The sequence below is a fragment of the Apodemus sylvaticus genome, chromosome 10 (assembly GCF_947179515.1).
Source record: "Apodemus sylvaticus chromosome 10, mApoSyl1.1, whole genome shotgun sequence".
In the NCBI taxonomy this organism is placed as follows: Eukaryota; Metazoa; Chordata; class Mammalia; order Rodentia; family Muridae; genus Apodemus; species Apodemus sylvaticus.
The window spans coordinates 49,840,858-49,867,244 of record NC_067481.1 but is presented as its reverse complement, the minus strand read 5'-3'; the positions used below and the strand labels follow the sequence as shown (position 1 = coordinate 49,867,244).

The window sequence follows — 26,387 nt, the reverse complement described above, 5'->3', positions numbered from 1 at the left end:
ATAAAAAAAATCTACCCACCAGAATATAATGTCAAAATCATACAGAACCTGTATTAAATCTAGAAGAAAGCTGGCTAGTGAAGAGATTTCATTATTATTCAGTGTCATAAAGCCATTAATTAAGTTATTTCAACTGATATATCTGTAAATAAAGAAATCAGGGTAACATGATAAAATTTTGCAGTAATGTATGGGAACAGAGATCATATTATACAGTTTCTCAAACACTGCCATTTCTAGGACTGTTTATGCCAAGTAAAGAGGAAGTCGAAGACAGATATCAAAAACAGTATTTCTTACTTTTTACTGCACCAAACTTTTTCCTTTTCATGTATTGAACTGTTATACAGCATAGGCACCCTTGTAGGTACTATGATTAGGGACAATATCTGATATAAAATATCAATATCAATAAATTTATTACATAAAATTAGATAACAATCCAAGTACTGCCATTACAGAGAGATTTTCTTACTGCAGACACTTATTAGGGCCCTCTTCATGTCTCTGTTCCTCAGGCTGTAGATGAAGGGGTTCAGCATGGGAGTCACCACTGTGTACATCATGGCCATGGCAGTCTCCTTTACAGTGGAATTGTTACCTGATGGACATAAGTAGAGACCAATAACTGTCCCATAGAACAGTGATACAACAGACAGATGGGAACCACAGGTGGAGAAGAACTTATGGGTGTCCTGAGAAGATGGAACCTTGAAAATGGTCAAAAAAATCCTTAGATAGGACATACCAATGAGTAGAAATGGAATAATACTGAAGAGCCCACCCATGATAAATATCATTAACTCATTAACATAAGTGTCTGAGCAGGACAACTTCAGAAGAGCAGAAATATCACAGAAAAATTGGAGAATCAAGTTCTTCTCACAGAAAGACAATCTAACCATGAGTAGGGTTTGCAGCAGGGCATGGGATGTTGTCAACATCCACAGTACTAGTACTAATGAAGCACAAAACTTGATGTTCATGATGCTAGTATAATGCAAAGGAAAGCAGATGGCCACATAGCGGTCATAGGCCATGGCCACAAGGAGGAAGCTCCCCAAATCTGCAAAAACCATAAAGAAGAACATCTGCGTTAGGCAGCCTGCATACGATATGGATGGTACATGGCTCTGCATGATCTGAAGCAATTTGGGCATTGTGACAGAGGAAAAGCAGAGATCCGAGAAGGACAAGTTGCTGAGAAAAAAGTACATGGGTGTGTGGAGATGGGAGTCCAGTCGAACGAGAATAATGATTAACAGGTTTCCCAGGACGGTGGTGAGGTACATGGCCAGGAACAGGGCATAGAACAAGAGATGATACTCTGATGAGATGGGAAGACCCAGGAGGAGGAACTCCAAGATGAAAGTTTGGTTGTTTCCAGTCATGCCTCCAATGACTTTAAGAAAAAAATTACATTTCCTTAAACTCCCAGTGGTTGAGACTATATGAGTATAAATCAATTCCACTCTTTTTTCTCACTTGTTTATTTAGAAAGAATTTTCCTTTATTGTTCACATTCTTTGTTTTTATATTCTTATTTTTATATTTTACCTCACTATATCATGGAATAACCTTTGTCTATTTATTTCCTCAGTTGTCTTTGGTAGATGGTAACATACAAACCAAATCCTGTACAGTCTGTTGATACATCCCCCCAACATACATACCCACATTACAATGAAAAGAGATATGGTTTGTAACACATAAGGTATGTTGTATACTCTAAGTAATTAATCTTATGCTCAACAAAGTAATTGCCGTCTCTACATTCAAATATATTAAGTCTTTACACTCATGGTGCCTTAGCATTTTCTACTATCCTAGTATTGACTTAGTACATTTAATTGCTTCTGATATGAATAATGTATTAACACTAATATTTCCCTCATTCCTGCCTGAGACATACACTCAAATTTAAGGAAAATTTTATATTAAATCCATAAAGTTATTTTCTCCAATTTCCTCAAATCAAAAGTTACTAAACTTAACCTTTTAAAATAAAATTTGTATACACTATGACTAGCTGCAAAGATGCAATCATGTATTTATGGAATGTATTCACAAGAGCAAAGTTCAATGTTCTTTTTAATAATACTAATGACTAATGTTTTATGCTTCATATGATTCTATTATATTCATATGATATTCATGTCCATATACATATCATTCTGCTGATAATTATGTACCAAAATAAATACAATGAGCATGTTATAAAGTATCAGCTAATTTTAACCCCTCCCTTGATTTCATGCTCAGATATTGACAACTAACAAGACAGTTTTTTTAGGAACTGATCTAAGTCATAAACAATTTTTATCAAATTACAGTTCTAGTTTTTCTATAAAGATATTTTACTATTTTAAGATTTAAATTATTTATTAACATACTAGAGTGAAGTAACTGATATTTCATAATGTGACCAGTATCACATGAGCAATTAATAGATTAAAAAAAAAGAAAAATTGCAGAAATATAAGGAAAATTCTGTACCTATCTTCTCAGAATTACTTGTATTCTGTGAAAGAATGGGGCCCATGTTTTATGCAGGCTTACAAGAAGAGATTACAAAGCAAAGATCACTTCTAATGGTTGCTGCTACAGACCTAATAGACTTTACTTCTCAGTTGTAAAACTGGTATTTTTTGCCTGAATAGCAGATAAGTCTCTCCCATGGAAGTACTTCTAGCAGTTATTATACAATATGCTCACCTGGAATTCTCTGGAACACTGAGTCTTTTTTTCAAGCTGATACTCAATTTTAAAAATGGATACTCAGGTAATGTGAATACTTTTGTACATGGGCTGCAGTAATATGCAAGTACATGCACAACTTGAAGTTGTAGATTTTTGAGCTCTTTTTATAGAAGATCTCTATGGAGTTTACTAAGCTACTAAAACTAAAGACTTACTAAACCAAGGCTTAAGCACTCCCGCATTGCCCCTACTCTGAAGAGTTGTTAATAAGCTGAAATGGGGAAAATACCCAATAAGTAAATATAATAAAGCCTATAATTAACAAAGTTATTATTGATGTAGTTGTAGAGCAAGGAATTTCTAAAATATTTCAAATTGTTGCAAAGTATGAAAGTGGCAAAGAATAATATCATACCTGAAATCTGCTAGTGATGCTATCATAAAACTGGAAGTGCAAGATCTGTAGTTTGGAGGACAGTAAGCTCCTCCTAAAAATGTATCTAGAATGGCTGAAGGTGTATCATGGTTTGTGCTTCATATCCTGGTCACTTTTATTCATTATAAAAACAGTAAAGAGCATGCTATGCAGTCAACATCTTCTTACATGTCTCTTTCTAGCTATCTATGAACCCAAAGGGCTCTGCATCCCTGAGGAATACCAATCTTGTGCAATTAAGCAAGACCTATATAGGACCAATTGTCAAAGCCCTGAGGTGGGGGGAGGAGGGGGTAAATGATAATCACTGATCACTTCTTAATGTACTTAGTGGGAAATTGTAAATAAAGAGAAAATCAGATGCATACTTAGCATTTGGCTGTTTATGAAATTGACAGAATATGTGTGTAATCCAGCCTAAATTTTGATAAACTAAGACCAAGCTATTTGAAAACCACTAAAGTATTATAATTGCTGTTTTGAGCTAGACTATCAATTTGTGGGAATGGGGTTGTTCAGAGCATTCTTTTGTTACTCTAAATCTTCTTGACATACACAGAATGCCTCTTCATTCATTTCTTATTCTTGTGAGTTAGACAGGCATTGTCCATTTTAAACATGAATAATGATTTATTTGTTACTCTTTAAAAATCAGCATTTTGGTTTTTCTTTTTTACCTCTTTTGATATTTGTTTTCAATTTCAACTGGTTTAGTGTGTGTGTGTGTGTGTGTGTGTGTGTGTCCATATACGAGCTGCACTGCGTCCACACACAGGAAACATAGAAGTGAATACTGGTGTTCCATACTCTAGTACTACTGTGAGTATAAAATCCATACTTTCAAACTATAAATTATTAATTAAAAACATAAAGTCTTAGGAAATATTTTAACAATGCAACATTCTTTGACATTAAATATTTTATTTTTATTTTTATTTTGAGAAGCATGGTCTTTTATTGAAAAAGGAAGTAAAAACATTTTGTGATAAAATTGATTTACATTGAAAATATTTCTGATAAGATAAAAGAGATATATAGAAAAACATGTTAAAATTGACAGTTTTCATGGAAAGTTAAAGAGTAAAGCAGTAGACATAAAAATATTGCTAAATTGATTGAAAAATGAAATAGAAACATTTTATGATATAATTGAAGATTTATGTGGAAAATATTTCTGATAAAATTGTAGAAAAATGTAAAAAAACATGTTAAAATTGAAGATATCATGGAAATTTTTATATAGAGATAATAATGTAGGCATAAAAGTATTCCTAACTTGATTGAAAATGGAATTATAAACATTTTCTGATAAAGTTGAAGATTTACATGGAAAATATTTCTGATGAAATTGAATAACTATATAGAAAAATATGTTAAAATTAAAGATTATCATGGAAATTATACAGATAAAATGGTAGGCATAAAAATAATTCTAAGTTGATTGAACGTGGAATTATAAACATTTTCAGGTAAAATTGAAGATTTACATGGGAAAATATTTCTGATAAAATTCAAGAAATGTATAGAGAAACATGATAAAATTGACTATTCCATGGAAAATTGTACATAAAATGGTAGATATAAAAAACTTTCTAAATTAATTGAAGGTGGAATTAAAAACATTTTGTGATAAAATCAGAGATTTACATGGAAAACATTTCTGATAAAATAGAAGAAGTGTATAGAAAAAGATGTTAAAATTGAAGGTTATCATGAAAAATAATGCAGATAAAATGGTAGACATAAAAAACATTACTAAATTAATTGAAAGAGAAATTACATTTTCTGATAAAATTGAAGATTTACATGAAAGATATTTCTGTTAGTCTATGTCTTTTTATTGAGGAATTGAGTCCATTGTTGTTAAGAAATATTAGGGAATAGTGATTGTTGCTTCCTGTTATTTTTGATATTATTTTTATGTTTGTGTGGGTATCTTCTTTCGGGTGTATTGGAACAGTATTTCCAATTTGGGTGTATTGGAAAGTATTTCTTGCTTTTTCTAAGGTGTAGTTTCCCTACTTGTATTGGCATTTTCCATCTATTATCCTTTGTAGGACTGTATTTGTGGACAGATATTATGTAAATTTCATTTTATTATGGAATATCTTGGTTTCTCAATCTATGGTGATTGAGAGTTTTGCCTGGTATAGTGGTCTGGGCTGGCATTTGTATTTTCTTAGGGTCTGTATGAGATCTCCCAAGGATCTTCTAGCTTTCATAGTCTCTGGTGAGAAGTCTGGTGTAATTCTGATAGGTCTGCCTTTATAAGTTACTTGCCCTTTTTCCCTTTTAAATTTTTTTCTTTGTTTAGTGCATTTGGTGTTTTGATTATATTCTGGTCTGGCCCAGTCTGGTTGGAGTTCTGACGGCTTCTTTTATGTTCATGGGCATCTCTTTCTTTAGGTTAGGGAACTTTGCTGCTATAATTTTGTTGAAGATATTTACTGGCCCTTTAAATTGGAAATCTTTACTCTCTTCTATACCTATAATCCTTAAGTTTGGTCTTCTCATTGTGTCCTGGATTTCCTGGATGTTTTGGGTTACAAGCTTTATGCATTGTTCTGAAATTGGCCCCTCGTATAATCAGGGTCTAGCAATGGATGCGGCTTTGCAGGGAACCACCATACAGGGAATACTTTCACAGAGACGAGGGAATAAAAAGTGTTTTAAATATAGTAGTCTAGCTCATTTTAGAAGTGATTGGCCTAGCAACAGGGGTGCTATAAGCAGGCAATCAATTTGCACCCCAGGAATCTGTCCTAAGTGTACGAAAGGAAATCACTGGGCCAGAGAATTCAAATCTAAGACTGATATCCAGGGCCGACCAGTGTCGGGGAAATGGGAGGAGGGGCCCACCTCAGGCCCCTACTCAACCAGGGCAGACAACTTATGGGGCCACGCAGCTGCTGCCAGGCCAGGAAAATCCATCTTTGAACTTATCAGAGCAACACCAGGAAGCGCAGGACTGGACGTATGCAGCAGCTTCCATGTCGTATTAGCCCCAGAAATGGGTGTCCAGATTCTGCCTACAGGAGTCTTTGGACCTTTACCTGCAGGAACTTGGGGATTGCTTCTAGGATGAAGTAGTTCTACTGTAAAGGGGCTGCAGATTTATCCAGGTGTCATAGACAGTGACTATGAGGGAGAAATAAAAATTATGGCTGCTTCCCCTCATGGTGTTATAACTGTACCTGCTAACCAAAGAATCACTCAACTTGTTTTGGTTCCCTTACATCCACTGCCTTCTAAATTTGTTAAGGATAAGAGAGGACAGGAGGGCTTTGGCTCCTCTGGAGTGTATTGGGTTCAATCTATTACTAATAAAAGACCTAACCTTAAATTAAAAATTGAAGGAAAGTGTTTTGAAGGATTAATAGATACGGGAGCTGATGTAGCAATTATTAAAGGACAAGACTGGCCATCCAGCTGGCCTTTGATGGAAATACTTACCCCTCTCCAAGGTATTGGATATGCAAATAATCTAAAACAGAGCGCTAAACTTCTAACTTGGAAGGATGAAGAGGGAAAATCAGGACAAATCAATCCTTATGTTATGCAAAACTTGTCTACTACCCTTTAGGAAAGAGACCCTCTATCACAAATGAATCTGATTGTGTGTAGTCCTAATGAAATTCTCACTAGACAAATGTTAGAGCAAGGATCTTTGCCTGGTCAGGGGCTTGAGAAAGAAGGGCAAGGCATTAAAAGGTTTGAAAGTCACCAGCCTAACTCCAACAAAAGAGGTTTGGGGCATGTTCAATAATGACCAGTCTTGCCTGCATCCCACGCTGATAAAATTCAATTGCTTAATGATAATCCTGTGTGGGTTGATCAGTGGTCTTTATCTAAAGAAAAAAACAGAAGCCACCTTTTCGCTAGTGCAGGAGCAGCTAGAGGCAGGACATTTAAGAGAATCTCAATCTTCATGGAATACCCCAATATTTGTTATCAAGAAAAAATCTGGTAAATGGAGATTGCTACAAGATCTAAGAAAGGTCAATGAAACCGTGGTGCCCATGGGAGCTTTACAAACTGGTCTTCCATCTCCATGGTCTTCCATCTCCCATTTTATAAAATCCTAGAGGATTTTATAAAAATCCTAGAGGATTTTATAAAATAGTTTTAGATTTAAAAGATTGTTTCTTTACTATTCCATTGCATCCTGAGGATTGCAAACGATTTACTTTCAGTGTTCTTTCTATTAACTTCATGGAACCTATGAAAAGATACCAATGGATAGTTCTTCCTCAGGGCATGGCTAACAGTCCTGCCTTATGTCAGAAGTTTGTGGCACAAGCCATTCAGCCTGTAAGACAACAATGCCCTTTACACAGATGATATTTTGATTGTGGGAAAAAATCCTCAGACTTTGCTTTTATGTTTTAAAGATTTGTAGCAGGCTTTAGCCGCTAAAGGATTACAAATAGCTCCAGAGGAAGTGCAAACCCAGGATCCATATAATTATCTGGGTTTCAAACTTACAGATCAAGCTGTTTTTTCCCAGAAGATAATTATTCATAGGGACAATTTAAAAACTTTAAATGATTTTCAAAGGTTATTGGGCGATATTAACTGGCTTCACCCATATTTAAAGCTTACTACAGGAGAATTACGACCTTTATTTGATATTTTAAAGGAGAATGCTGACCCTACATCCCCTAGATTATTAACTCCAGAAGGACTTTTGGCCTTATCGCAAGTGGAGAAAGCTATTGAAAACCAATTTGTTACCTATATAGATTATTCTTTACCTTTACATCTGCTAATTTTTAATACGACTCATTCGCCTACAGGTTTATTATGGCAAAAGGCTCCTCTGATGTGGATTCATTTGAGGGTGTCTTCAAAGCATAACATCTTGCCATAATATGAGGCAGTAGCCCAAGTAATTGTGCTTGGAAGAAAGCAGGCACTAACTTATTTTGAAAAAGAACCAGATATTATTATTTAGCCTTTTAACGTAGATCAAGATGCTTGGTTAAAACAACATAGCACAGATTGGTTGCTTGTTCAAATAGACTTTGAAGGAACTATAGATAACCTCAAGATAAATTGATAAAGTTTTTAAATATGCATGAGGTTGTATTTCCTAAAATGACATCTTTACAGCTGTTGTGTAATGCTCTTTTAATTTTCACAGACGGCTCTTCCAAAGGAAGAGCTGGATATCTTATTAATAATCAACAGGTGATTATAGAGACCCCTGGACTCTCTGCTCAGTTATCAGAACTGACAGCGGTATTATGTGTCTTTCAATCTGTAAGTAGTACCTTTAATCTCTTTACTGACACTGCTTATGGTGCATTTTCTGTACCGCAATTAGAGACCTGCAGCACATTTAATTTTAATATGCCAACAGGATCCTTGTTTTCACAATTGCAAAATATCATTCTTGCTAAGAAAATTCCCTTTTACATTGGCCATATACAAGCTCACTCCGGTCTTCCTGGAGCTTTAGCTGAAGGCAATCACTGCATTGACAGAGCTCTAATAGGAAAGGCTTTAGTTTTAAAACCTGTAGAAATGGCTAGACGTGATCATGATAAATTTCATCTTTCTAGCCATACATTAAGACTCCGTCATAAAATCACAAAAGAACAAGCAAGAATGATTGTAGAACAATGCCCTAATTGCCTTACATTATCACCAGTTCCTCACTTAGGGGTTAATCCATGAGGCCTTATACCTAATCAAATTTGGCAAATGGATGGAACTCACTATGCAGAATTTGGAAAATTAAAATTCATACATGTTTGCATTGATACTTGTTCAGGATTTCTCTTTGCTTCTCTACATTCGGGAGAAGCCTCTAAAAATGTAATTGATCATTGTTTACAAGCCTTTCATACCATGGGATTACCCAAAGTCATTAAGACAGACAATGGACCAGACTACTCTGGCAATAACTTTATCTCATTTTGTAAAGAATTTGATATTAAACATAAAACTGAAATTCCTTATAAGCCAATGTGTCAAGGAATTGTTGAGTGTGCATATCGCACTCTTAAAAATTGTTTTTTTAAAACAAAGAAGGGGAAATTATACCCCCCGAGGTCACCCAAAGCACACCTTGCTTTTGTTTTATTCGTTTTAAATTTCCTGCAAACTGATGCTAAAGGTCAGTCTGCAATGGACCGGCACTGGCATCCTGCCACTTCTAATTCTTATGCCATGATTAAATGGCACAACCCTTTAACTAATACATGGAACAGCCCAGACCCCATTTTAATCTGGGGCAGGGGGTCTGTTTGTATCTTGTATCAAAAAGAAGACGGAGCCTGATGGCTGCCAGAAAGGTTGGTACGACAGATAAACAGACCCTAAAGCAGCTGGTAAATATAATTAATTCACAAAGGTATTCTCTAAGCTGCTTCTCACTTACTTGGGAAGATATGTTCCTTTGTGCTCTTGCAGTTAATTTGCAAGCCAGGCATCATGCCTGAGTCACAAATTTGCAATCAAATTGAATGCCTTGGGCCTTCCAGATACAGGCCTAGCAGGTTTTTTCTTTTAATCTCTTTTTGTGTTTCAAGCAGGTATCTATCAGATACAGCACTCGAAGGTATGCTGCTGCAGCAATGGCTTCTAGGACTCGACAGGAGGCTGTGCAGGCCCACCAGGCCACACTCACAGGACATTTACTTTACTAGTGGACCTCCATAGATGGGGCTGCATAGAACTCAGATCTATGCATGTTTGTTAATTAAACAAACATGGGCATCGGTTATGAGGTGCGAGGCAAGGCACTGCAAGGGAAAAGGAAATGTCCTGCCTCTGAGTTTCCCTGAAAAGCACGCCCAGTTGCATAGGGCTTGACGTTGAAAGACTGTCCTTAAAATATTAAGGCAGTCTATTTCCCCTCCCCTGAAAAGGATATCAATTAATGTTTAAGGGGGTCAAGGCCACTTCTTTCCCTTACTAATTAAAGCCCATTGTCTTTTGATGAATATATTTATCCACTGTTTTTTTTTTTAAATTAATAATTAAGGGGGAATTTGTCCCTTCCCTCTCCAGCATTGAGCTAGGCTTTTCAGCCTCTTTGGTCAACCTGCGACAGTCCTGGCCGCCAGCCCCCATTTTCTGCTTGTGTTATTCCTGGCCTTTGTTCTTCAGAGAACAATACAGCTGTTTTCACCTGGAAGTCTTGGCAGCCTCAGGGCAGTCTCACCTGGAAGCATCCTGGACCTGTTAGATGTGAAGGGCTCTGATCTTGGAAGGCAACCTGCTGAGATAGGAGCCAACGAGTTCTCGGATCTCTCCTTGAAGTCTGGGGGCAGGGATTTATTCTAAGGCTATATATTGACTAAATATTATTAAAGTTTCGGTCATGATCAGCTAATATCATTCTGACTCATTTCTCTTTTGTTGCCTCCCCGTATATCCACAGAATTCTCTTTCAGGTCTCCAGTTCACCTGTAGCTGCTGGCAGCAACAGGAGAACTGGGTTCTGATGTTTCCAAGTAGCCTTGGTTTCTGTTGGTAGGGTTCTTGTGCTTGCCTTTTGCTATCTGGTTATTTTTGGTGCTAGTTGGTCTTGCTGTCTCTCGCTGGAGTTTGTCCCTCCTGTGGGCCTATAAGTCTGTGTCCCTACTCTTGGGAGACCAACTCTCTTCTGTCAGGGTCTGTGCACAGAAGCTGTGGAGCTGCCTGGCTCCCTGGTGCAAATGGCAGCCTGAAGATCTCTGTCCCAGCTGCTCCCCTGATCCTATGCCCTGTGTGCTCCTAGCTACTCCACTCCAGAGAGCAGGTGGAGATCTTCCCGATCCTCCATGCTCAGAAGTGAAAGCACTGCTGGAAGATCACTATCTCCTGGCAGGCCATGCATAAAGGCTCTGGAATTGCCTGACTCCTTGGTGCAAATGGAGGCGGGAAGACTCTAAATATTTTCAAGATATCATCTTGTCGCACATTTATTTCAGCATCCAATCAAATTACAAACACAATGCAAACAAAAATTATTTTATACAAATTGATTGTGTATTTATATAATTCATATATAAAGACAACTAAAAATTGAAAAATGTATGTTTTGTCTTTCATGTTGTACTTATTGTTTTTACTGAAAAAATAGTTTTCACATAATATATTTGTACTATTATTTCTCTCTAACTCCTCACAGATCCTCCCAACACATTCAAATCTATAGCTTTTTCTGCTCTTTAGAAGACAAATGGGCAAGTCAAAAAAGGAAAACCAAAAGAAAAGTCCAAGCAGTACATACAGTTACTTAACAACATAAAATCATAAGGCACAAGGTATAAACACAATACTAGAGTTGTTAATGTCCTAGGCATGCAACAACATACTCTTGGAATTCATACATATATCAGGCCTGCTGTTTCTGAAAGTCATTGTTTCCTAGGTATCTTCTATCCCCATTGGCTCTATCAATATTTTCTCTTCCTACAAATTTCCCTGGGCTCTGAGAAAAGAGGTTTACTAGAAACATCCCTTTTAGGTCTCAGTAAAGCAAGGCCTTTCAATCTCTGCACATTGGGAAATTGTCTACTTGTGAGCCTCTGTTTCCATTACTGCAGGAGGACATTTCTCTGGTGATGGATGAGCAAGACACTGATGAATGGATAGAGCAGAACATTGTTACAACTCATTATAATACTACATGTCTTTAGTAGAACAATATTAATTAATTTATCCTAATTGTATGGCTTGTATAGTTCCAAGTTCCTAGTAAACAGAACAGTGTCAGAAGTAACTTCCATCTCATGGAGTCAACTTAAATAAGTGATTGCCCAATAAATTCCCACATAAGTCTCCAAATGATCCTGGCATTTCCCAAGACAATAGATTACTGTCAACACACTGAGAGTATGTCTCCTATATTGAGGATAACAGTTGCACAGCTACTAAAAATGGAAAGATTATGCTGCTGAGAGACTTTCAGGACTCAAAGGAAGGGATCCTAGATGAAATGCCTTACAATGAGGGGAAGGAACTTGTAGAGTTCACCTCTAGCAGAAAGAAAGGACATCAAGTGAGGGATGGGGTTGCCATTGCACACTCAAAACTCTGACCCAATTATTCCTTTCTAAAAGAAATGCAGGGATGAAAATGTAGAAGAGACTATGGAAAAGAAGGTACATCAACAGACCCAAAGTGGGAGGCAGCTCAGGGGGGAAGCCCCAACTTCCCTGACTCTATTAATGAGGCTATGGAGTGCTCACAAAAAGGGACCTATCATGACTGCCCTTCAAAAGACCTAACAAGCAGCTTAAAGTGTCAGATGCAGATATTTGTACCCAATCAATGAACAGAAGCTGCTGACCCCTGTGGTTGAATTAGGGAAAAGGTAGAAGAACCCGAGGATGAGGGTGACACTGAAGGAGGATCAGTAGTCTCGATTAACCTGGAATCCTAAGACCTCTCAGACACTGGACCACCAACTAGGTAGCATGCACCAGCTGAGGAGGCCCCCAACACATATAAAGCAGATTCAGTCAGAAAAGATGCACCTAACTCACAAGAGCCTGGAGATCCCAAGAAATTTAGAGGTCTGGTGGGGTGGGGGATATGACGGTGGGGACATCCTCATGGAAAAAGGGGTCAGGTAGAAGGTATTGGATATAGAATAGTCAGAGGGTGGACAAGGAATTAAATATGGAGTATAAAAAATACAAAACTAAACTAAAACAAACAAAAAGCAAAAACAATGCAAAATCATTTCAATATAGGAGTAACTCACTAGAAAATGGTCAATATTGAAGCAGGAGTGGGTGGCTGAGTGAGCAGGGGAGGAGGATGGGATAGGCGGTTTTCAGAGGGCAAATGAGGAAAGAGGATAACATTTGAAATGTAAATAAATATAATGTCTAAAAAAGAAAATGGTTTATACTAAACACTTGTTAGAGGAAGAATGAAATATAAATAGTAAGTGTAATAAAATTCTTTGTAATGTTAAAAATAAATAAATAAATAAATAAATAAATTTTAAAAAATAAATAAATGCCAACCCAGCCACAAAACTTTTGAACAACAATCTGTTCTCTCTGGAACATTGTTATGACAAAGGCAATACATAATTTATGTGAGTAACCAACTGTCTTTGTCAGGGTTTCTATTCCTCCACAAAACATGACCAAGAAGCAAGTTGGTGAGGAAATGGTTTATTCAGTATTCACCTTACACTTCCACATTACTGTTAGTCACCAAAGGAAGTCAGGACTGGAACTTAAGCAAGTCAGGAAGCAGGAGCTGATGCAGAGGCCATGGAGAGATGTTATTTACTGGCTTGTTTCTCCTGGTTGGCTCAGCTTACTTTCTTATAGAACTCAGAGGACTACCATCCCAGGGATGGCACCACCTACAATGGACCCTCTCACCCTTGATCACTAATTGAGAAAATTCCTTACACCTGGATCTTATGGAGGCATTTCCTCAAGGGCAGCTCCTTTCTCTGTGATACCTCTACCTTGTATCAAACTGATACACAAAGCCAGCCAGTACACCAGACAACTTCTCATTTGCTTTAAAGTCCACTGTAAAGATGAAATCCACACTTAACAAAGTCCTGAATCCTGGGTTGTAATGGATATTCTTGGTTGTCAAATTGACTATATCTGAAATGAACTACAATCCAGAAGTGGAAGACATACCTGTGATACTGATCTTCAAGCAGAAAGACACAGTTTCTGACCTGACTCTTGGAATAGACATCTTGAGGCATAGTGCCCATGAAAAGCTTAGGTCCAGGCAAGGTAGTACATGCCTTTAATCACAGGAGCCTGAGACAAGTAGATCTCTGACTTCAAGGTCAGCCTGAGACAAAGCAAATCCCAGATCCAGGTGTGGTGGTACATACCTATAATCTGGGCCACACCTTCTGCTGGACACTTACATAAAGGACATTGGAAGTAGGAAGATTCGTTCTTCTTCAACTGCTTGCACTTACTTGCCAGCATATCTGTTGGAACCTACTTCTACAGAAGACCAGCAGCTAGTTTCATGGGACTGAGCAAATGCTAGATTCTTGGACTTCCCATCCACAGCTGTCCATTGTTGGGTTAGACTACAGAATATGTCATCACAATAAATTCCCTCAATATCAAAAGACATTCCATAAGTTCTGTGACTCTAGAGAACCCTGAATAATACATAAGTTAAAATCAAATATCACTGGTCTGAAAAAAAGCAATAACAATAAAAAGTATCCTAATTTTACTCTGATATACTCTTAGATCAGTGCCTTATTCGGTCATCATCACTAATGATGAGAAGCTCCTTCCTGTAACACACAGCAATAGATGCAGAGACCCATAGCCAGACAATAAACAGAGTCCTTGAAACACAAAGCTCTAAATGGAATGTTTCCACCTAATCCCTCTCCTCAGAGTTAATGGAACTCCAAAGAAAGGAAGACAGAAAAAGTGTAAGAGCTAAAGGGGTTGGAGAATGCCAGAAGAACAAGGCCCTTTGAATCAAAGGAGCAACACTTATATGAACTCACAGACACTGAAGCAACAAGCACATTGAAAGCACAGGTCTGAACCAGGTCCTTTATGTACATACTTTAGCTTTAAGCTTAGTATTTGTTTGGGATTACTGAGTCTGTAGGTCTCTGATTCTTGTGTGTGTACTAGAGTCACTTTTCCTCCTGTTGGGTTACCTATTCCAGCATTGATGTGAACTTTTTTTTTTTGCTTTATTCTATTATAATTGATATAGTCAAGCAAATAAATCTCATGTAATGGTTAGATACTCTCACAACCTTTGTGCCACTTTTAACAGAATATCATGTAGACAAATCACTGTCGTAGATCAAAACATTTATAGCTGAGTTAGTGTTTACCCATCTCCTCTAGCACTGTATAGAATACCACTTAGTACCAGGAAAATATTCAGTAGGGGTAAAGGCTCAAGTAAGGCACCAATTTGTCTCTCTATAAAATATCTTTGTGTTGTTTTCAACAACAGGATATTACCTTCAGTTTATAAAGAAACTTTTAGTGCCCTGAATATTTTACATCTAATCAAGGAATTGTTCAAAGGGGCACCATGGAAGCCTGCAAACATCCCAGGCTATTGCCAAAGCTATTAGGTGCTCTTTACAAATTGATGCTACAGACATAAAGGTTTGCAATTATTTTGAGAAAAAAAAAACCCATCCATGTACAGAAAAGCACTTCAATTCACCTCTCTCACTCTATAAAATAATCATTTCAAGAAGGACCACAGAACTTACAACTTGCATAAGTGTTAGGAAAATGTCCTATGACATCTTTCTCTGTGATCCAGATAAGTCTCAGTTCAAAAATTGAAAGTATCCAGAAAGATGGAGGTAAGGTGCTGTCAAGTTCACCTGATTAAAGTATATAGCTGGTTCTGCTTCTGCAGCTAAAATAATTTAGGGACAGAGGACAGATAGTAGTATGCAACATGTGCATAGTTCCGAAGTGTGTGCTCTTTTGCTGGGGAATGTCTCCACCTTTTGTCCATTCTTCACTTCTGTGACTAAAGAGCTGAAATAAACTGTTGTTTTGTTTTGTTTTTTAAAATGGGGAGGTGTATTCTATTGATGATTTCAGAGGTTTCTGTCCTGGGCAACTTGGTTTAACATTCCAGATCTAATGTTAAAGTTATGCATCAATAGAAAGAAATGAGGGACAACAACTGTTATACAGAACTTTTCAGATCATGGCAACCAGGAAGCAGAGAGAGAGAGGAGGAGAGAGAGAGAGAGAGAGAGAGAGAGAGAGAGAGAGAGAGAGACATAGAAACAGAGAGACAGAGAGACAGAGAGAGGCAGAGAGAGGCAGACAGATAGACAAAGACAGACAGAGAGAGAGAGAGAGAGAGAGAGAGAGAGAGAGAGAGAGAGAGAGAGAGAGAGAATGCAACAGAAACCAGAAACAAGTGTACTCTTCAAAAAGATGCTCGAGGTTTACCTCCTTCAAACATGTGCTATATCTTAGTTAATCCAATCTCTCCATAATGCTATCACATTGTGATTCATCACTGGATAGATATCTTGACTGGCTCAGGTTTGTAAACATACCATCATGTCTGCAAAATCCTCTGAACACTACATTTGCAACAAAGCGTTAACACGTGAGTTTGATGACCCTTATCACAATCAAAGCATAATACTTCTATAAAATAATACACAAAAAGTGGGGTTGTCAGTCTATGTGGGATGAGTGATACTTATTAATAAAGGAAGTCTTGTATTTTATGCACAACTAGAATAGAGATTTGAATGTATACTACTGGATAAGTTACAGGTACCACATAATATTTTCATGCAAATGTTAGTGAAATCTATAATAATCCAATGATTGTAAGACCAATAAATATGTAGATTCCTTTGGAAAGAAAATGTCAATATAACACTATACAAAGCCTCTCTGTAACATGTGAACCAGATAATGAGAGCCAAGTGCCACAGGCACTGAGAGCAGAAGTTAATATGTCATCTATGCACCTGTGAATGATCAATGGAAGGAATATAATGGTGAGACACGGGTCTGTTAAGTTTAACTGGGAAAGGTAAGGAGTCATAGACTATTAAAAGATATTTACCTGAAAAAAATGATTGAACATGATTTGAAGGAGTTATTTTTCTTATCTATTGACATGTATAGAAAATTGGCTCATGTGCAGCTGACACTTGTTAGTAGCCTGTGTATCTGTCCTAGGGCTTGTATGTAGAGAGGGTAATCTAGGAACCTCTCAAAAAGTATGTGGTTCTCATAGTATGCTGCCACAAAATCTGAATAATGCTAGTTTGAATTATTATACTTTTAGTATATTTTAAATCATTCAGAGTATTGCACTTAAGTACTTTAATAGTCTTCCAATTTCACCTTTAATATTCCATAAAATATGTTTTAAGCATGAAATATACCTGTCAATCCCCAATGGAATCAATCATTACACATCTACCTATGAGTTCCATGCCATTACTATCTTCCCCTAAATGGAGCCAGATGTCATCAGGAATGGATCATTTACAGTTGCAGTACTCTTAATTGTTCCAGAATGGTTCTAGCTAATTAATGTGTCTTTAGTGAGTTATTCCAGGATCTGGACCCTGGAGAGCAAGATCCCTCAGGCCCAAGACTGAGTACAGTAGAGGGCATGAGCAGGGATAATACACAGTTTATGAATATAGAAGCATTACTTGACAGATCTGCAATTAATATGAGAATAGTATCTCAGGCTGGAGTCTCAAACTTGACTGAGTATATCGTAGGTGAGTTGGTAAGGATGGTCTAGTTTTTCTGGATTTTATGATAGTCTTCAGGGTGGACTTTTAGATTTGATATTTCTCTATTCAATATCTCTTTGCCTTTCAAGTTTTCCTACCTTCTAAAAGCATGATAACTACTGTTTCCCAGATATATTTTGATGATAATATTCATTAATATCACTGCACATTGTATTCTTAACAATTGCTATCACTTCAGTCTAACAACTGCTCTCTAATTCACATAGGTTTTATGCAGTACTTCTTAAATTATTTTTATTTTTACCTGAAGAAATTTCAAAAAATGGATTGATTTCATATCATTCCATTTTTCTGAAGAAACTAATGACCTGTAAGTTTCATATTAGAAATGGAACTTCGATTTTTCTAAAAAAAAAAAAAAAAAAAAAAAAAAAAAAAAAAAAAAAAAAAAAAAACTTAATCTGTCAATTAAAAGGTGGCTAAATTCATTTAAAACAGCAATGCCCTGTCTTTGGGTGTGAATTAAAAATGTAATATTTTAATCGAAGGGTAACATCAACATTTTAGTAAATATACTGGTACAGTTTCACTCACATTAAATTTTCAGGCACCATCTTAGATGATTCTCAGGTTACAGTAACCAGGGAACTTGGATTCCCAGGGCTCTGGGAAACATGGAGTGCTTTACTTCATGCAGAATTTGCACATCAACTTTCTCATCTGTGATTCCAGACAAACACTCAACACCAGAATGCTATCTGCGCAGTTGTATGGGAAGCAAACTTCTGACAGACTGTGTCTGAGTTTTCAGTAAACACTTCCCTATCCTTAATGTTGGCATTTAGCTGTGAAATATAAAATTTGTTAATGAAGATGAATTAAGCATTTTAAAAAGGAGACATAAGAAGATAGTCTCCCTGAAGACCTTTATTTTTTATCAGTATCAATATATCATGGGTTTTATTGAAGCCAGAATATTTCAGACATCCAAAATAGCCATATTATATCTACATATAAGTATTCATAAAGGTGAAAATTTATTGTAAGAGAGAGAAAGTATAAATTAAGGTCAATTTTTAATAAATCAGATCTCTGGATTATGAACTGGACAATCTGAAAACTGTTTGCAGACTGATATCCAGGGCAGACCTGGTAACTATGGCCTTGAAACTAAACCATTCACCAGCCGGAGTGTTTTCTTCCTTGGGTGATTTTCATCAGTGTCTTCAGTTGTCAAATTACATTAAGCCAGGTAATTTGACTCACTCAAAGTGTACTGTGGTAAGTGTAAATGAAACTGCAATATGTATACAATAATAATAGAATGACCAGGCAGAGTTGACATGTAAAATTAATGAGAACTTGGGGCATGCATATTGGCAAAGGAAATCACACAAGACTAGCATAGAAATATTCCAACACTTACTAAAATTGCTACCATATGTTTTCTTAGCATACTGATATCAATGACATCAGATGACCTGAAGTATAATGATGTGCAGAGTATTGTTCCATTTGGAAACACGAGTAAGTCTCAAGCATAAAGCTCTATGATATTGTCCCTGTGTGCAAATTGTAACAGAAAGTCAAAACTAGGGGTAATGGAATAACCCAAGAAATTCTTGTCAAGGATTACTTAACAGTGGTAGAGATTCTAATTTCATAGAGCATTGGTGTCTTTAAAAATAAAACATTTCCTAATGCAAAATGCAGCTAATAATATCAATGATATATTGGATAATTGTTTTCAACAAGTAGGATGTCACTGTTAAAGATTAAAGGCGGACAAACCTTTCCATAATTGAGTTTACAATCTATTGGTTTCAGTTACAAGAAGCTGACGGAAGCATTGAGTGCTGTAGGATGAGTACCAGACACAGTGGAGGAAAAGTTAAAAGTTCTCACCTACTCTAGAAAGATTTGGGAGATTTATCTTAGAAATCCAGAGCTACTGAAGTAAGTATAAAAGGTAATCCAAGAGAATGGTAGAATGGGAAGAAATTATCAGGCAGATGGAACATCTGATGTGAAAGGCAGAGAACAGTAAAATATACCCTAAATTTCAGCATAGTGAGAGAATATAATATAGAATATTTGTATTGCCAAATGTAACTGTGTAAGTGGGGACACATAGACACATCAATGTGAAGTATGTCATTGAAAGGCATTTATATTATATCAGCCAAGCACTGAGCATCCAACAAACAATCCATTGGAAAGGAAGAATGATTTGTTTTTTCAATTTACATGTAAAGAGCAAAAAAAGAGCTCTTTTAAGAATGCATGGAGGTTCAAAATTGCAGAGTGAATTGAATCATGCAGTCAATAGTTCAAGTGGGATAATAATCTGTCTAGGTTAGCAACAACTAGGATAAAGAAAACATGAACTTCAGGATCTATAGCATTTATTAATGGAGTATAAATAGTGAAAGAAATGAGTGAATTAAATGCAACTCTCAGATTTCAGCTTTGATCATAGATTACTTTGAATGATATATATGAGTGAAGAAAGATGGGAAAGAGTAGGAAGAGGCTGAATGTGAGAGTTTTGTTTGGAATCTGTCATTTACAAGGCCTGCATCACATTCTAGGGAAAATTCATTCATCCATAGAAATCAGAGTTCTGAGGATAAGACCAAATAAAATCCAACCTGAGTCTTAAGTTTTAATCTAAGCCATTCAAATACATGAAGTTCTCATTGCTGAAGATTTATAATCATAAAATAAGACCATCTTCACTAAGATCTAAGGAACATTAAGATTATAGAAACTGACAGAGGTGAACCAAATCATAATCAATGAGGCAGCATAATCAATTCAGAAATAAGAAATAAACCAATACATTTTGTATCTCATATAAGAGTAGAATTTAAAGAATAAAATATTGAAACACATATAAGAAACCAAAGAATTCATGTTATAGAAATTCTTCCTCTTTGGAATACGGAGATAATGTGATAGATATGAGATTATTGTAAAACACTTGTCTCACATATATATTCATTTTTATTATGTATTTGCAGGTAGTCTACTACATTAAGGTACCCTTAATGATATTATGGAAAGATAGATCATGCCTGGAAACAATCAGACTGTCATCTCTCAGTTCCTTCTCCTGGGCCTGCCCATCTCCCCAGAGCACCAGCACCTATTCTATGCCCTATTCTTGACCATGTACCTCACCACCATCTTGGGGAACCTCATCATCATCATCATCATTCTTCTGGACTCCCATCTCCACACACCCATGTACTTGTTTCTCAGCAACTTGTCCCTCACTGATCTCGGCTTTTCTTCTGTCACAATGCCCAAGCTGCTGCAAAACATGCAGAGCCAAGTACCATCCATCCCCTATGCAGGCTGCCTGACACAAATGTATTTCTTTTTGTTTTTTGGAGACCTTGAGAGTTTACTCCTTGTTGCCATGGCTTATGACCGCTATGTGGCCATCTGCTTCCCCCTTCATTACACCAACATCATGAGCCCCAAGCTCTGTGTGAGTCTGGTGCTTCTGTCCTGGGTGCTGACCACGTCCCATGCCATGTTGCACACTTTGCTCTTAACTAGGTTGTCTTTCTGTGAAAACAATGTGATCCCCCATTTTTTCTGTGATCTGTCTGTTCTTCTGAAGCTGGCCTGCTCTGATATTCACATTAATGAGATGGTGATATTGATCATTGGAGGGCTTTTTGTTATACTTCCATTTCTAATCATCACAGTTTCTTATGCATGCATTGTCTCCTCCATCCTCAAGGTCCCTTCAGCTCAAGGCATCCACAAGCTCTTCTCTACTTGTGGTTCTCATCTGTCTGTGGTGTCACTATTCTATGGGACAATTATTGGCCTCTACCTATGTCCATCTGCTAATAATTCTACTCTAAAGAACACTGTCATGTCTATGACATATACAGTGGTAACTCCAATGTTGAACCCCTTCATCTATAGCCTGAGGAACAGAGACATGAAGGGAGCTCTAAAAAGAGTGCTTCAAAAGAAAATTATCTTCTGACTATGATAACTACATTTCAGATGATTTTATAAAGTAAACATTGTGGGTCTGTAAAAGACAGTCTGTGTTCTAGTTGAGTGAGGCTTAACTTCTGGAGACCCCATAGATTAATTCTGCAAGGGACGGACCCATTGGCCATGTTCCCAGACACTAGGCTGCTGACATGAAGCCCTCAACTCAATAATCCTGTGGCCATCAGTTATGTAGGGCAATGTCCCAAGCCCCTGGGATTCTGTCTGGACTCCACCCTCACAGTCACCTGGCAACTGCCAGGTGTGCCTCTCCCCATAGTTACTTAGCAACAGCCAGGTAGGCCTAACCCACTATAAAAGGGGATGCTTGACCCCTCCTCCCTCTCTTACTCTCTTCTCTCTCCCTCCCTCCCTCCCTCCCTCTCTCTCTCTCTCTCTCTCTCTCTCTCTCTCTCTCTCTGTGTGTGTGTGTGTGTGTGTGTTTCTGTCTCTCTCTTCTCTCTCTATCTCTATCTCTCTCTCCTCTCTGTCTTTCCTCTCTCTCCTCTCTTGTCCCCTTGCTTCCACCCCTCCACCCATTCCCTTCCTCCCTCTCTCCATGTGGTAATGGCCTGCCTCTACCTCTCTACCCTCTCTCTTTCTAATTCTCAGCAATAAACCCTAAAACTGGGTACTGCGTCCTCTCATCTGGACCCTCCATGGTGGTGCAATACAACAAGTTTCCCTCCAATGACCCATGCTTAACCTCCCACAGAAAACCTCACAGCATTCCAGCCATGGTCACCCACTGAGCCAAGCTGCCAGCAGCCACCAGACCACACCAAGGACTCCCACCCAAGAGGGAACCTCCCCCCTTTTCCCTTTGGGCCAAGGTCAACGACTCTGGGGCTCCCACTCTCAGCTCTTCTGATAGATCCAGCGATGTCTGGGGTGTCCAAGACTAAGAACCCCAAAACTGTGCCTTTCCCATCCCCACAGACTGGGGTCTAGTAGCTTCTCAAAGCCAGATGCACACCACGCAGCATGGGGTTGCACAAAGCCCAAATCCCCATGTCTGACATCCCAGTGTCCTGAGCTCTGACAGGACGCAGGTCACACCCCCATTTCTCCACAACTAGCACCCACAATCAAGTAGTATAAAAATGCTAGAACCCCCAAAGAGAAATCAGTTGCTGATGCTCCTCCTTCTGGTGCTACTGCTGCTGCTGCTGTTACGTCTGCTATTGTTGTTGCTGGTTGCTAGTTGCTGGTTGCTGGTTCTGGCTGCTGGTTGCTGGTTGCTGGTTCTGGTAACTTGCTGCTGGCTGCTGACTGCTGACTGCTGGTATCTGGTTGCTGGTTGTTGGTTGCTGGATGCGGGTTGCTGGTTGTTGGATGCTGGCTGCTGACTGCTGGTTGCTGATTGCTGGTTGCTGGCTGCTGGCTGTTGGTTGCTGGTTGCTGGTTGCTGGTTGCTGGTTGCTGGTTGCTGGTTGCTGGTTGCTGGTTGGACATTTTCTAGAAAGAAGATCAAAATTGTCCCAGCAAACTCAATGCCCCTAATCAGCAAGAAGTAAACTAAGGAAATCCATGCCCCCCTTTCCCTCTAGCCTGCTTTCTTTCCTACCTAGTGTTGTCTGGTTAGACGTGAGAAGGCCAGAGAAGGAATATATAAATAGGAACTCATAAATAGCCAAAAATCTAGTCACAAGAACACTTATGCTGTATTTTTCTAAATGACATCTCCATTCCATACATCATTAATATGTGTTCTGGAATCTTATCGTTATGTTCTGAACATTTTTGTCTGTTGTTTCATTTTTTTAAAATAAACTTCATGGCATGATTTCAATATTCACAACAGACAGAAATCACATCAACCATGATACAAAATATTGTCTCCAACATATAACATCCTGTGGAAAACTGCATTCAAGTTTGTATCTAAATGTTGTCCTCATCCTAATTTGTTTTCATATCTATATAATCTTTGCCAAGATGGACTTGCCCTAAATAAACTTTTGTAAGTTTTTTTCAATGCCACTACATCATTGAATTTGTATTTTCCTGGGAATTATCTTATACCCAAGGGCTGTAATTTTGCTCCATTAATAAGGCAAGGAGCTAGAGGTGAATAGTTTAGTTTTAAGGATGCTATTTTTGTGTTAATTTGCATTTTTAAATTTTGAATTTAAAAACTTCATAGATATGTATTTTTATTATTCATATAAAGTCAAACAGAGAAGATAACCTGATTTGTTTTGCATCTGGAAAGTAGAACTCAACAATCCCCCACATCACACAGTTTAAAGATATGAACCCATGTTTGAGGCATATATGTTATTATTATATAGTTTCTCCTCATTTTCTCCAACTCCTATAAGAAGAGGTCCACTACTATTTTTAAAATCTTAGCATCAAGATGGCATGGATCAGACTTCCATTCATGTAGGATTTATTTCTTCTGCTACCTCTTCATATGGCAACCAACCTACCCTGTTTTATCACTTTATATCCCCTTGTTAGCCCCTACATATCTATTAGTATCCTAGAGCTTCCTAGACTTGATGCTGTTGTCCTTAATTGCCCAAAAAAAGAACCAAAGTAGGGTCCTGTGGCAATAAAATCCAATATGAAGAACCTTAAACTCTTTATGTGCTTCCTAAGTCTGACCTTTGTCTTTTATTATATGTCCTGATTTACGTTGTCACTTTCTATCCAGTTAACTGGGCAACCACATCTTTATATAGATAAACTTCTTATGGAAATTTGACTCAGACAAGGTCTGACAAATATGTAAGTTGGTATCAGACAGTGAGGTGTTGCTTTGAAAAACTGGACCATATTGTTTTTGACTGATTAGTTGTTTGGTTGATGTGTTGATTTTGTTATTTTTTTAGGAATGTGGAAGAATTTGTAACTTTAGACTATGAAATTGATTGAATGTTGTAAGTTCATTAAAGGACCATTCTAGTAGGACCCTGGAAGACAATCATGCTGAGAGCTATGCAGACTATGGAGCAAAAGCTCAATACATTTCAGAAGGAAACAATATTAACAACTGTTCTAGGGGCTGATTTTAACAGAAAATCTGCCTGACTTTGGCCCTTGTCCTGGTAACGTGGCTGAGAGTAATATTTAAATTGATGGAATAATTTCTTTCATAGAGAAAATTTTAATAATACACAATATTGAGCTGGTAAAATGATCATTATCTAAAACAAAAATGTAAGATTTATATGAAAGAGCAATTTGGGCAAAAAATAAAATAAAACAAAAATGTCCAGCTTGAAGTGAAAAGAATCCTTAGAAGGGTTAATATTACAGCCAAGTCATAGGCTGGAAACAAAGCTACAATGGTTAAACAGATTAGCAGAGTTAAGAAGAAGCCTTCCCTGCACTGGAGCAATGTTAAGAGTAATCCCATGGAAAGACCTAGCTCAGATAAGCTTTCAATTTGTTAAAGAGCATATGGGTGATTGAAAGAGGCCAGGCTGCAAACCAAGCTAATATCTGTGGCTAAGAGCTGTGGATACACTGTGCTATTTTATTGGAGACATGGAAGATTTGAGAGTGAAGCATTCACAGATTATTCTTCCATGGTTTCAGGGAGCGACCAAAACAGACAGCAAGCAAAGTAAAGGCTCTGAGAGGGCAAGTGACCATTGGATAAAGCTGGAAAATGGAATCCTGGGTTTTAGAAGAGAACCCAATATTTTGAAGATGCCAGAACTATGAGACACTGGCCAACAACAGCTGTCCATAATGAGTAGAAACAGCCCAAGGGAGAGCTATACACTGAAGGCATGAAATCTGGAGAGTAGAGTCATCTTAACCTTTTGGTTATATAGTTCCAGACAACAGAAGTGGAATTGTAGAATTTGGGTTTTCTTCTTTTATTTAGATTGAAATTTTATTATTTCTTTACTACGCCTCCACTCCTTGCCTCTTTAACGTTAATGAATATTCTGTTACACTATATCTTAAAATTATTTGGTTTTTTTAGCTTAAAGAAGGTTACAGTTGAGAGATTCCTTTGAGTCTCAGAAAAGATTCGAGACTTTTAAAAGAATGATTCATGACAGTGTATCGAGACTGTGAAAGTCATTATACTATTAAAGTTAGATTAAGTGGTCTGTGCCCTGTGATTTGAGCCTTTGGAAGCAGAGAAATTGAATGTGATCATTTTAATAAAGATGTCCCCTGAAGGCTCAAGATTTGGATACTTGGTATCTAGTTGGTGGCACTGTTTAAAAATAGCAGTTTTGCCAGAGGAACTATTACTTGGGTCAGGCTTGGAGAGTTTAAAGCTTTATCTGATTTCTATTTTCAATCTCTGATCCCTGCTTATTGTTAAAGACATGAGATCATTACATAAAACCAAAATCACTGAAAATGCTTAAAATAAGTTATCCTTGGGTGCCCAGTTCCAACAGATATATACATCTACAACACAGCTGCTGTACATACGGTTCTTGGATAATCATGAAAGACAGGATAGAAATATGCAAGATCCAAAGGAACAGTAAATGAAATTGTGTCTGTCACAAATGTCACAGAAGCTGCACCTATAGAGTCTCATCAACATGGCCCAACCAATAAAAACAGGCATGCTAACATGGGAGGGGAAAATCTCATGGGGCCTCAATGGTATAAAAATAACTATAGGTAGGTAAGGAATACTGAGAGTGGGTAAAATAGTCTTCCCCAGGGACTATATCCCCAACTGGTATTATAAACCAAATACTCACTCCTGAAATTATATGCTAGGAAGTATATGGAATTATCAGGCCATTCACACACATATGCACAAACAGTACACACACACACACACACACACACACACACATATATATATATATATATATATATATATATATATATATATATATATAAAGAAAATAGGGCACAAATTTCAAAGAGGACAAGGGGTTGCATTGCATTGGAGTATTTGAATGAAGTAAAGAGGAAATAATATGTAGTTATATTTTAACTTCAACAAATAGAACAATTACTATAAAATAAGCATGAGGGTTCCTCAAAATTAAAAACAATATTACAACAAGCTGTAGGTGTCATTCCTTTTGAGTGAATATATTCAAAAGA

At 37.4% G+C, this 26,387-nt stretch overlaps 2 protein-coding genes across 2 annotated transcripts; one reads left to right on the top strand and one right to left on the bottom strand.

The window, feature by feature from the left end:
- Positions 1–455: 455 nt before the first annotated feature.
- On the bottom strand, positions 456–1,391 carry LOC127694859 (olfactory receptor 1500-like). Its single transcript, XM_052196581.1, has one exon. It carries the CDS (start codon positions 1,389–1,391, stop codon positions 456–458), a length of 936 nt encoding a protein of 311 aa, XP_052052541.1.
- Positions 1,392–20,394: 19,003 nt separating this feature from the next.
- Positions 20,395–21,330, top strand: LOC127694132 (olfactory receptor 1-like). The gene has a single exon (XM_052195555.1). It carries the CDS (start codon positions 20,395–20,397, stop codon positions 21,328–21,330), a length of 936 nt encoding a protein of 311 aa, XP_052051515.1.
- Positions 21,331–26,387: the final 5,057 nt, after the last annotated feature.

Excerpts from the sequence above, each read along its gene's own strand:
- LOC127694132 (XM_052195555.1), top strand. The coding sequence starts at position 20,395 with ATGCCTGGAAACAATCAGACTGTCATCTCTCAGTTCCTTCTCCTGGGC.
- LOC127694859 (XM_052196581.1), bottom strand. The coding sequence starts at position 1,391 with ATGACTGGAAACAACCAAACTTTCATCTTGGAGTTCCTCCTCCTGGGT.